The sequence below is a fragment of the Cinclus cinclus genome, chromosome 36 (assembly GCF_963662255.1).
Source record: "Cinclus cinclus chromosome 36, bCinCin1.1, whole genome shotgun sequence".
NCBI lineage: Eukaryota > Metazoa > Chordata > Aves > Passeriformes > Cinclidae > Cinclus > Cinclus cinclus.
Window position 1 is genome coordinate 765,784 of NC_085081.1, and position 12,833 is coordinate 778,616.

General features: G+C 45.3%; 1 protein-coding gene across 1 annotated transcript in view; it reads right to left on the minus strand.

Annotated features, from left to right (window-relative positions):
- Positions 1-1,121: 1,121 nt before the first annotated feature.
- The window catches only part of RNF40 (ring finger protein 40), a 37,248-nt gene continuing 25,536 nt past the window's right edge, over positions 1,122-12,833 (minus strand). Inside the window, exons 14-18 of the mRNA XM_062512351.1 lie at positions 11,721-11,933; positions 9,834-9,959; positions 7,953-8,093; positions 4,874-4,975; positions 1,122-1,420 (exon numbers count right to left, since the gene is read on the minus strand). Of these exons, the coding sequence (XP_062368335.1) occupies positions 1,244-1,420; positions 4,874-4,975; positions 7,953-8,093; positions 9,834-9,959; positions 11,721-11,933 (759 nt within the window). The 3' untranslated portion in view covers positions 1,122-1,243. The remainder of the gene's footprint in view (positions 1,421-4,873; positions 4,976-7,952; positions 8,094-9,833; positions 9,960-11,720; positions 11,934-12,833) is intronic.

The window sequence follows — 12,833 nt, forward strand, 5'->3', positions numbered from 1 at the left end:
CCAAAAAATTACCTCAAATGACCCCAAAATTACCCCAGGACCCTCCAAAGTGACCCCTGAGTGACCCCAGGACCCCCCCCCCCCCCCCCCCCAAACAAAAAAAATCCTTCAAAACCAAACGACTCTGAGCGTTTTTATTGGCTGGGAGGAGAAAGGGGGCGGGGGCCGGCCAGAGGTCAAAGATCAAGGAAGGGGGGAGGAGGGTCAAGAAGTGGTGACCACTTAGGATGAGCCAAAGGTGACCCTGAGGTGACCACTGGTCACTCTGGGAGGTCAGGGGTCACTTTAGGGTGGTCAGGGGTCATTTTGGGGTGGTCAGGGGTCACTTTGGGGTGGTCAGGGGTCACTCTGGGAGGTCGGGGTCACTTTAGGGTGGTCAGGGGTCACTCTGGGAGGTCGGGGTCACTTTAGGGTGGTCAGGGGTCACTCTGGGAGGTCGGGGTCACTTTAGGGTGGTCAGGGGTCATTTTGGGGTGGTCAGGGGTGGCCTGGGGTAGTCAGGAGTCACTTTGGGGTGACCAGAGGTCACTTTGGGGTGGTCAGTAGTGGCCATAAGTGACCAGTGGTCACTCTGGCGAGGTCAGTGGTCACATTAGGGTGCCCATAAGTGGCCAATGGTCACTTTGGGGTGGTCAGGGGTGGCCATCGGTGACCAGTGGTCACCCTGGGCTTGTCAGTGGCCACTCTGGGCTGGTCAGGGGTCACTTTGGGGTGGTCAAGAGTGGCCAGGAGTGGTTTTGGGGTGGTCAGTGGTCACTTGGAGGTGGTCAGGGGTCACTCTGGGTGGTCAGGGGTGACCATAGGTGACCAGTAGTCACTCTGGGGTGGTCAGTGGTCACTTCAGGGTGGTCAGTGATGGCCTGGGGTGGCTCTGGGGTGACCATAAGTGACCAATGGTCACTCTGGGGTGGTCAGGCGTGGCCAGAGGTGGTCACTGATCACCATGGGATGGACACAGAGTGACCACAAGTAACCATAAGTGACCGGTGACCACCATGGGATAACCATAGATGACCACAGGTGGCCATACCTGACCACTGACCACCATAGATGACCACAGATGATTTTAAGTGACCGCTGACCACCATGGGATGGCCATACATGACCACAAGTGACCAGTGTCATCATAAGATGACCACAACTGACCACAAGTGACCACCACGGCACGACCACACCCAACCGCGACGACGAGGACCGAGGGCCGCGAACGACCACGAGGTGACCGCCGGGGACGGGGGCGGGCTCAGCTGATGTAGACGCGGTGGAAGTCGTGGGCGCCGAAGGCCGCGTTGCACTTGGGGCACTTGCGCTGCCTCGTGTCGTAGCGGCTCTTGACGCACTCGAAGCAGAAGACGTGGAAGCACTTGGTCAGCACCGCGTCCTTCTTGCGGGCGTTGCAGCACGGACACGTCAGACGGGCCTGGCCGGAGAGCGACCTCGGGTCAGCGGGGGCGGGGAGCGATGGCGACCGAGGGTCGGTGGAGGTCGTTGGGGGTCGTTAGAGGTCGCGTGAAGTTGTTAAAGGTCGTTAAAGGTTAGCGGAGGTCGTTAAAAGTCAAGTGAAGTCAACTGAAGTCATTAAAGGTCAATGGAAACCATTAAAGGTCAACTGAGGCCATTAAGGGTGATTAAAGACCAGCAGAGATCATTAAAGGTCATTAAAGGTCAACTGAAGTAGTTAAAGATCAAGTCAAGTCGTTAAAGATTAGCAGAGACAACTAGAGATCATTAAAGGTCAACTGAGATCATTAAAGGTCAACCGAGATCATTAAAGACCACCTGAGATCATTAAAGGTCAACTGAGATCATTAAAGGTCAACCGAGATCATTAAAGACCACCTGAGATCATTAAAGGTCAACTGAGATCATTAAAGGTCAACTGAGATCATTAAAGACCAACTGAGATCATTAAAGGTCAACTGAGATCATTAAAGGTCAACTGAGATCATTAAAGACCAACTGAGATCATTAAAGGTCAACTGAGATCATTAAAGGTCAACTGAGATCATTAAAGACCAACTGAGATCATTAAAGGTCATTAAATGTCAGCACAGGTAATTAGAGGTCATTAAAGGTCAACCAAAGTCAACTGAAATCATCAAATGTCAATGGAAACCATTAGAGGTCAACTGAGGTCATTAAGGGTCAACTGAGGTAATCAAAGGTCAACCAAAGCAATTAAAGGTCATTAGAGGTCAACTGTGATCATTAAAGGTCATCAGAGATAATTAGAGATCATTGAACGTCAGCCAAAGTAAATGGAGATCGTTAAACGTCAAGAGAGATCATTAAAAGTCAACTGAGGTCATTAAAGGTCAAGCAAAGGAATTAAAGATTATTAAAGGTCCACGGGAGTCGTTAAACGTCACCCAATGCAATTAAAGGTAATTAAATGCAATTAAATGTAAAATGGAGATCGTTAAACGTCACCCAATGTAATCAAAGGCAATTAAATGCAATTAAATGTAAAATGGAGATCGTTAAACGTCACCCAATGTAATTAAAGGTAATTAAATGCAATTAAATGTAAAATGGAGATCGTTAAAGGTCACCCAATGTAATCAAAGGCAATTAAAGGCAATTAAATGCAATTAAATGCAATTTAAATGTAAAATGGAGATCGTTAAACATCACCCAATGTAATTAAAGGTAATTAAATGCAATTAAATATAAAATGGAGATCGTTAAACGTCACCCAATGTAATCAAAGGCAATTAAATGCAATTAAATGTAAAATGGAGATCGTTAAACATCACCCAATGTAATTAAAGGTAATTAAATGCAATTAAATATAAAATGGAGATCGTTAAACGTCACCCAATGTAATCAAAGGCAATTAAATGCAATTAAATATAAAATGGAGATCGTTAAACGTCACCCAATGTAATTAAAGGCAATTAAATGCAATTAAATGTAAAATGGAGATCGTTAAACATCACCCAATGTAATTAAAGGTAATTAAATGCAATTAAATGTAAAATGGAGATCGTTAAACGTCACCCAATGTAATTAAAGGCAATTAAACGTCAATGAAGGTCGTTAAAGGTCATCAAAAGTAATTAAAGGTGAATAAAAGTATAACGAAGATAATTAAAGGTTAATCAAAGTAATTAAAAATAATTAAATGTCAAGGAAGATCGTTAAAGGTCCCCCAAAATAATTAAAGATTGTTAAAGGTCATCCAAAGTCACCCCAGGTCCTGGAAAGTTCTGGAAGGTCCAGGAAGCTCCCAGAAGGCCCTGGAAGCTCCAAGAAGGTTCCAGAAGCTCCTGGAAGCTCTAAAAAAAGTTCCAGAAGGTCCTTGAGGCTATGAAAAGATTCCAAAAGCTCCCAGGAGGTCCTGGAAGCCTCAAAGAGGTTCCAGAAAGTCCTGGAAGCTCTAAGAAGGTTCTAGAAGGTCCTGGAAGCTCCAAGAAGTTTCCAGAAGCTCCCAGAAAATTCTGGAAGCTCTGAAAAGGTTCTGGAAAATCCCAGAAGCTCTAAAAAGGTTCTAGAAGGTCCTGGAAGGTCTAAAAATATTCCAGAAGGTCCTGGAAACTCTAAGAAGGTTCCAGAAGTTCCTGGAAGCCTTAAAAAGGTCCCAGAAAGTCTCGGAAGTTGTAAGAAGGTTCCAGAAGATCCTGGATGCTAAAAAAAGTTTCCAGAAGATCTTGAAAACTTTAAAAAGTTTTCAAAAGATCCTGGAAGCTCTAAAAAGGTTCCAGAAGGACATGGAGGCTCTAAAAAAGATTCCAAAAGCTCCCAGAAGATCCTGGAAGCCGTAAGAAGGTTCCAGAAGATCCTGGAAGGTCTAAAAAGGTTCCAGAAGGCCCTGGAAGCTCTAAGAAAGTTCCAGAAAGTCCTGGAAACTTAAGAAGGTTCCAGAAGGTTCTGGAAGCTCTAAAATGGTTCCAGAAAATCCTGGAACCCTTAAAAAGGTTCCAGAAGCTCTCAGAAAGTCCTGGAAGCTTTAAAAAGGTTCCAGAAGGTCCCGGAAGGTCTAAAATGGATCCAGAAAGTCCTGGAAGCTTTAAAAAGGTTCCAGAAACTCTCAGAAAGTCCTGGAAGCTTTAAAAAGGTTCCAGAAGGTCCCAGAAGGTCTAAAATGGTTCCAGAAAGTCCTGGAAGCCTTAAAAAGGTTCCAGAAGCTCTCAGAAAGTCCTGGAAGCTTTAAAAAGGTTCCAGAAGGTCCCGGAAGGTCTAAAATGGATCCAGAAAGTCCTGGAAGCTTTAAAAGGGTTCCAGAAGGTCCCGGAAGGTCTAAAATGGTTCCAGAAAGTCCTGGAAGCCTTAAAAAGGTTCCAGAAGCTCTCAGAAAGTCCTGGAAGCTTTAAAAAGGTTCCAGAAAGTCCCAGAAGGTCTAAAATGGTTTCAGAAAGTCCTGGAAGCTTTAAAAAGGTTCCAGAAACTCTCAGAAAGTCCTGGAAGCTTTAAAAAGGTTCCAGAAGGTCCCAGAAGGTCTAAAATGGTTCCAGAAAGTCCTGGAAGCCTTAAAAAGGTTCCAGAAGCTCTCAGAAAGTCCTGGAAGCTTAAAAAAGGTTCCAAAAGGTCCCGGAAGGTCTAAAATGGATCCAGAAAATCCTGGAAGCCTTAAAAAGGTTCCAGAAGGTCCCAGAAGATCTAAAATGGATCCAGAAAGTCCTGGAAGCTTTAAAAAGGTTCCAGAAGGTCCCAGAAATTCTAAAATGGATCCAGAAAGTCCTGGAAGCCTTAAAAAGGTTCCAAAAGCTCTCACAAAGTCCTGGAAGCTTTAAAAAGTTTCCAGAAGGTTCTGGAAGCTCTAAAATGGTTCCAGAAAGTCCTGGAAGCTTTAAAAAGGTTCCAGAAGGTCCCGGAAGGTCTAAAATGTTTCCAGAAGGTCCTGGAAGCTTCCCGAAGGTCCCGGAAGGCTCACCCGGTACTCCTTGATCTCCTCCTGCAGGATCTGGTCGGCGTCGGCGTAAACCTCGACCTTGCGTTGCTTCTCCAGCTTCCGGCGCAGCCGCGACAGCTCCTCCTGCCGGGGAAACCGGGATTCACCGGAACGTTCCCAAAAAAATAAATCACTGGAATTGTCACCCACCCCAAAAAAAAAAATTCACAGGAATTGTCCCCCCAAAAAAATTCACGGGAATTGTCCCGCCAAAAAAATCACTGATATATTCCCAAGAAGAATAAATCACCGGAATTATCCCCAAAAAAATTCACCGGATTTGTCCCAGAAGTAAAAAATTCACCGGAAATTTCCCAAAAAAAAAAATCACTGAAATATTCCCAAAAAAGAATAAATCACCGGAATTGTCCCCAAAAAATTCACCGGATTTGTCCCAGAAGTAAATTCACCGGAAATGTCCCAAAAAAAAAAATCACTGAAATATTCCCAAAGAAGAATAAATCACTGGAATTGTCCCAAAAATGAAAAATTCACTGGAATTGTCCCAGAAAAAAATAAATTCACCAGAAATTTCCCAAAAAAAAATCACTGAAATATTCCCAAAGAAGAATAAATCACTGGAATTGTCCCCCCAAAAAAAAATTCACTGAAATTGTCCCAAAAACATTCACTGGAATTGTCCCCCCAAAAAAGTCACCAAAATATTCCCAAAAAGAATAAATCACTGGAATTGTCCCCAAAAAATTCACCGGATTTGTCCCAGAAGTAAAAAATTCACCGGAAATTTCCCAAAAAAAAAAATCACTGAAATATTCCCAAAAAAGAATAAATCACTGGAATTGTCCCCAAAAAATTCACCGGATTTGTCCCAGAAGTAAAAAATTCACCGGAAATTTCCCAAAAAAAAAAAAAATCACTGAAATATTCCCAAAAAAGAATAAATCACTGGAATTGTCCCAGAAATGAAAAATTCACTGGAATTGTCCCCCCAAAAAAGTCACCGAAATATTCCCAAAAAGAATAAATCACTGGAATTGTCCCCAAAAAAAAAAATTCACTGGAATTGTCCCAAAAAAATTCACGGGAATTGTCCCAGAAATGAAAAATTCACCGGAAATGTCCCAAAAAAAAATCACTGAAATATTCCCAAAAAAGAATAAATCACTGGAATTCTCCCAGAAATGAAAAATTCACTGGAATTGTCCCAAAAAAAAAATTCACTGGAATTGTCCCAAAAACATTCACTGGAATTGTCCCCCCAAAAAAGTCACCAAAATATTCCCAAAAAGAATAAATCACTGGAATTGTCCCCAAAAAATTCACCGGATTTGTCCCAGAAGTAAAAAATTCACCGGAAATTTCCCAAAAAAAAAAATCACTGAAATATTCCCAAAAAAGAATAAATCACCGGAATTGTCCCCAAAAAATTCACCGGATTTGTCCCAGAAGTAAAAAATTCACCGGAAATGTCCCAAAAAAAAAATCACTGAAATATTCCCAAAAAAGAATAAATCACTGGAATTGTCCCAGAAATGAAAAATTCACTGGAATTGTCCCCCCAAAAAAGTCACCGAAATATTCCCAAAAACAATAAATCACTGGAATTGTCCCCAAAAAAAAAAATTCACTGGAATTGTCCCAAAAAAATTCACGGGAATTGTCCCAGAAATGAAAAATTCACCGGAAATGTCCCAAAAAAAAATCACTGAAATATTCCCAAAAAAGAATAAATCACTGGAATTCTCCCAGAAATGAAAAATTCACTGGAATTGTCCCAAAAAAAAAAATTCACTGGAATTGTCCCAAAAAAATTCACCGGAATTGTCCCCAAAAAAAAATTCACAGGAATTGTCCCAGAAATGAAAAATTCACCGGAATTGTCCCCCCCCCCCCAAAAAAAAACTGTCCCCAAAAATATTCAATGGAATTGTCCCAAAAAAAATCCCCCAAAATCCAAAAAAAGTCCCCAAAAAATCCCTGAAAAGTAAATCCCAAAAAATCCCTAAAAAATCCCCCAAAAATCCCCAAAAAATCTCCAAAAAATCCCCCAAAATCCCCCAAAATCCCCAAAAATCCCTAAAAAATCCCCCAAAAATGCCCCAAATCCCCAAAAATCTCCCAAAAATGCCACAAATCCCCAAAAAATCCCCAAAAAGCCCCAAAAATCCCCAAAAAGCCCCAAAAATCCCCAAAAAAATCAAAAAAATCCCCAAAGAATCCTCAAAAAATCCACAAAAATTACCAAAAATCCCCAAAAATCCCTAAAAACTCCCCCAAAAATCCCAAAAATCCCCCAAAAATCCCTAGAAAATCCCTAAAAAATGCCCCAAAAAATCCCTAAAAATCAGGAAAAAAATCCCAAAAAAAATCCCCAATAAACCCCCCAAAAAATCCAAAAAAAATCCCAAAAAATCCCCAAAAACCCCCCAAAAAAATCCCAAAAAGCCCCCCAAAAAAACCCAAAAAATCTCCAAAAAATCCCAAAAAAATCCCCCAAAAATGCCCCAAATCCCCCAAAAAAATCCCCAAAAATCGCCAAAAAAATCCAAAAACTCCCCAAAGAATCCTCAAAAAATCCACACAAATTACCAAAAATCCCCAAAAATCCCCAAAAAAATCCCCAAAAAAATCCCCAAAAAACCCCCCCAAAAATCCAAAAAAAATCCCCAAAAAATCCCCAAAAACCCCCAAAAAAATCCCCAAAACCCCCCAAAAAAATCCCCAAAAAACCCCAAAAATCAGGAAAAAAATCCCTAAAAAATCCCCAAAAAATCCCAAAAAGCCCCCAAAAAAATCCCCCAAAAAAATCCCCAAAAATCCCTAAAAAATCCCCAAAAAATCCCCAAAAGCCCCCCAAAAAACCCAAAAAATCCCTAAAAAATCCACAAAAATTACCAAAAATCCCCAAAAAATCCCCCAAAAATTCCAAAAATCCCCCAAAAATCCCTAGAAAATCCCTAAAGAACGCCCCAAAAAATCCCTAAAAATCATGGAAAAAAATCCCAAAAAAATCCCCCAAAAAATCCCCAAAAATCCCCCAATCCCCAAAGCCCTAAAGCAAGCCCCCAAAGCCCCGCCCCCCCACGCTCAGGTGTCTCACCTGCGCCCTCTTGAGGCTCAGCGATTCCTTGTCCTTGGCCGCTCGGTTCTCGGCCGCGCACACCTGCAGCTCCCGGAGCCGCGCCTGCACGTGCTCGCCCTGAGCCCGCAGGTCCTCGGCCAGCTGGGCGGCTTCCACGGCCTGGGGGGAGCACAGGTGAGCGCACCTGGGGCGCCCGAGATACACCTGGGGCGCCTGAGATACACCTGAGATACACCTGGGGCGCCCGAGATACACCTGGGGCGCCTGAGCTACACCTGGGGCACCTGAGATACACCTGGGGCGCCCGAGATACACCTGGGGCACCTGAGATACACCTGAGATACACCTGAGATACACCTGAGATACACCTGGGGCACCTGAGATACACCTGGGGCACCTGACATACACCTGGGGCACCTGAGATACACCTGGGGCGCCTGACATACACCTGAGATACACCTAAGATACACCTGAGATACACCTGGGGCACCTGAGATACACCTGAGATACACCTGGGAGCACCTGAGATACACCTGGGTACAGCTAGGATATACTTGGGTACAGTTGGGTACACCTGAGATACACCTGGGCACACCTGAGATACAACTGGGCGCACCTGAGATACACCTGGGTACAGCTGAAATACACCTGAGATACACCTGGGCACACCTGGGGCACCTGAGATACACCTGCGTACATTTGAGATACACCTGAGATATACCTGGGGCACCTGAGATACACCTGGGGCACCTGAGATATACCTGGGGCACCTGAGATACACCTGGGCACACCTGAGACACACCTGGGGCACCTGAGATACACCTGCGTACACCTGGGGGCACCTGGGTACACCTGCAGGTATCTGGGCGCACCTGGGGACGCCTTGGGACACCTGGCTATGGTTGGGATCCATTTGGCCTCACCTGTACCCAGCTGGGCTAAATCTGTGCCCACCTGAGCCCCACCTGTCCCTCACCTGTGCCCATCTGTCCCTTACTTGTGCCCATCTGTCCCTTTCTGTGCCCACCTGTCCCCAACCTGTGCTCACCTGTCCCTTACCTGTGCGCACCTGAGCCTTGCCTGTCCCTCACCTGTGCCTGAGTCCACCTACCCTGCACCTGTCCCTCCCCTGTCCCTCCCCTGTCCCTCACCTCTTACCTGTCCCTCACCTCTTACCTGTCCCTCACCTGCCTGCCCTGTCTCTCCCATCATTCACCTGTCTCCTGTCTCTCACCTGTCTCTCCCCTGTTCCTCACCTGTCCCTCCCCTGTCCCTTACCTGTCTCCCCTGTCCCTCACCTTGTACCTGTCCATCACCTGTCCCTCCCATCCCTCACCTCTTACCTCTTCCTCACCTGTCTCACCTGTCCCTCCCCTGTCCCCCCGTCCCTCACCTGTCCCCCAAGTCCCTTACCTGTCCCTCACCTGTTCCCCCCGTCCCTCACCTGTCTCCCTGTCCCTCACCTGTCCCCCCATCCCTCACCTGTTCCCCCATCCCTCACCTGTCCCCCTGTCCCTCACCTGTCCCCCCATCCCTCACCTGTCCCCCCATCCCTCACCTGTCCCCCCGTCCCTCACCTGTTCGCCCTGTCCCTCACCTGTCCCCGCTGTCCCTCACCTGTCTCCCTGTCCCTCACCTGTTCCCCCATCCCTCACCTGTCTCCCTGTCCCTCACCTGTCCCCCCATCCCTCACCTGTCTCCCTGTCCCTCACCTGTCCCCCCATCCCTCACCTGTCTCCCTGTCCCTCACCTGTCCCCCCATCCCTCACCTGTCTCCCTGTCCCTCACCTGTCCCCCCATCCCTTACCTGTCCCCGCTGTCCCTCACCTGTCCCCCCATCCCTCACCTGTCCCCGCTGTCCCTCACCTGTCTCCCCGTCCCTCACCTGTCCCCTCTCACCTTCCTCTTGTGCAGCTCCAGCGCCTGCGAGCGCAGGCTCAGCTCCTTCTCCACGGCCCCCAGGGCGCTCTGCAGGCCCCGCTCCTTCTCCTCCAGCTTCTGCACCACCTGCAGCTGCGCCTCCACCTGCCCGGGTCATTAATTAATTTATAATTAATGATTAATTAATGAAATCCGCTCATTAATTGGTGAAATTATGGCCCTTTCGGGCCTTTATTAGCCACAATTAAGTCGTTATTAGCCAATTATTAGGGGTTATTAGAGCCCGATTGGAGCTGTGGAGGTGCTGCACCACCTGCAGCTGCGCCTCCACCTGCCCGGGTCATTAATTAATTTATAATTAATGATTAATTAATGAAATCCGCTCATTAATCGGTGAAATTATGGCCCTTTCGGGCCTTTATTAGCCACAATTAAGTCGTTATTAGCCAATTATTAGGGGTTATTAGAGCCCGATTGGACCTGTGGAGGTGCTGCACCACCTGCAGCTGCGCCTCCACCTGCCCGGGTCATTAATTAATTTATAATTAATGATTAATTAATGAAATCCGCTCATTAATCGGTGAAATTCCGGGGGTTTTCGATGGTTGAATACTCGTTAATATCAATTAATAACAGCAAATAAACGTTATTAATATCCATGAAATCCTCATTAGTGGTTATTAACAGCAATTAGAGGGTTACTAAGCGCCATTAGTAATTATTTAATCCTCATTAATGGCTATTGACAGCTATTAGGCAAATATTAATAACTATTAAATCGTCATTAATAGCTATTAACGGCTATTAGACAATCACTAAGTGCTATTAATTAATGATTATTAACCCCTCATTAATGATTATTAACCCCTCATTAATGGCTATTAACAAACATCAATCACTAAGTGCTATTAATGATTATTAAACCCTCATTAATGATTATTAAACCCTCATTAATGATTATTAACCCCTCATTAATGGCTATTAACAAACATCAATCACTAAGTGCTATTAATGATTATTAAACCCTCATTAATGATTATTAACCCCTCATTAATGATTATTAACAACTGTTAGACAATCACTAAATGCTATTAATGATTATTAATCCCTCATTAATGACTATTAACAAACATCAATCACTAAATGCTATTAATGATTATTAAACTCTCATTAATGATTATTAACCCCTCATTAATGATTATTAACAACTGTTAGACAATCACTAAATGCTATTAATGATTATTAACCCCTCATTAATGACTATTAACAACCATCAGACAATCACTAAGTGCTATTAATGATTATTAAACCCTCATTAATGATTATTAAACCCTCATTAATAATTATTAACCCCTCATTAATGGCTATTAACAACCATCAATCACTAAGTGCTATTAGCAATTATTAACCCCTCATTAATGACTATTAATAACCATCAGACAATCACTAAGTGCTATTAATGATTATTAAACCCTCATTAATGATTATTAAACCCTCATGAATGATTATTAAACCCTCATTAATGACTATTAAACCCTCATTAATAGCTATTAACAAACATCAATCACTAAATGCTATTAATGATTATTAAACCCTCATTAATGATTATTAACCCCTCATTAATGATTATTAAACCCTCATTAATGACTATTAACAACCGTTAGACAATCACTAAATGCTATTAATGATTATTAAACCCTCATTAATGATTATTAGCCCCTCATTAATGATTATTAGCCCCTCATTAATGGCTACTAACAGCAATTAGAGAACAAATTAAGGGCTATTAACGACCATTAAATCCTCACCGACGCCCATCAGCCGCCTAAGGAACGCCTTTCATCTCTGCTAAAGCCTCATTAATAACCACTGCTCGTTAATTGAGGGCCTTGTCCGGGGCCTCACCTGCGCCTTGAGGGCCAGCACCTGCTCGGCCAGCTCGTCCTTCTCCTCTCGCAGTAATTTGTGGATCTGGTTGGCCTTGATCCGCTCCGACATCAGCTTGAAGTTGGCGTCGTCCTTCTCGCGCAGCTGCTGCAGCAGCCGCAGGTTCTGCTCCTGCATGTCCTCGAAGGCCTGGCCCGTCACGTCCATCTCCGACAGCAGCGCCTCCTCCTCCTGAGCCGCCGCAAAGATGGCCGCCGCAAGGGGCGGGGCAGGACGGGTGACGTCATGGAGCGGGACAGGACGGGTGATGTCAGCGGATGGGACGGGATGGGGTGATGTCATTGAAAGGGACAGGATGGGTGACATCATAGAATAGGACAGGGCAGGTGACGTCATGGAATGGGACAGGATGGGTGACGTCATAGAGTGGGACAGGATTGGTGACGTCATGGGATGGGACAGGATGGGTGACGTCATGGAGTGGGACAGGATGGGTGATGTCATGGAAAGGGACAGGACGGGTGACGTCATGGGATGGGACAGGATGGGTGACGTCATAGAGTGGGACAGGATGGGTGACGTCATGGGATGGGACAGGATGGGTGACGTCATGGAGTGGGACAGGATGGGTGATGTCATGGGATGGGACAGGATTGGTGACGTCATGGAGTGGGACAGGATTGGTGATGTCATGGAAAGGGACAGGATGGGTGATGTCATGGGATGGGACAGGATTGGTGACGTCATAGAGTGGGACAGGATTGGTGACGTCATGGGATGGGACAGGATGGGTGACGTCATGGAGTGGGACAGGATGGGTGACATCATTGAGTGGAACAAGATGGCCGCTGTGGCACGATGTCATAATCCATAGTGACAAGATGGCCGCTGTGAGCTCACGTAATAACCCACAAAGACAAGATGGCTGCTGCCACAGAATGGGACAAGATGGGCAGTGCCTCATGTGCTCCAGGTGAGCTCCCAGGTGTGCCCAGGTATTTCAGGTGAGCTCCCAGATACCCTCAGTGTGTTGAGGTGTGCTCTCGCACCTGTCCCTGCTGTGCTTTCTCACCTGTCTCACCTGTCCCCGCTGTTTCTCCTCACCTGTCCCCGCTGTTTCTCCTCACCTGT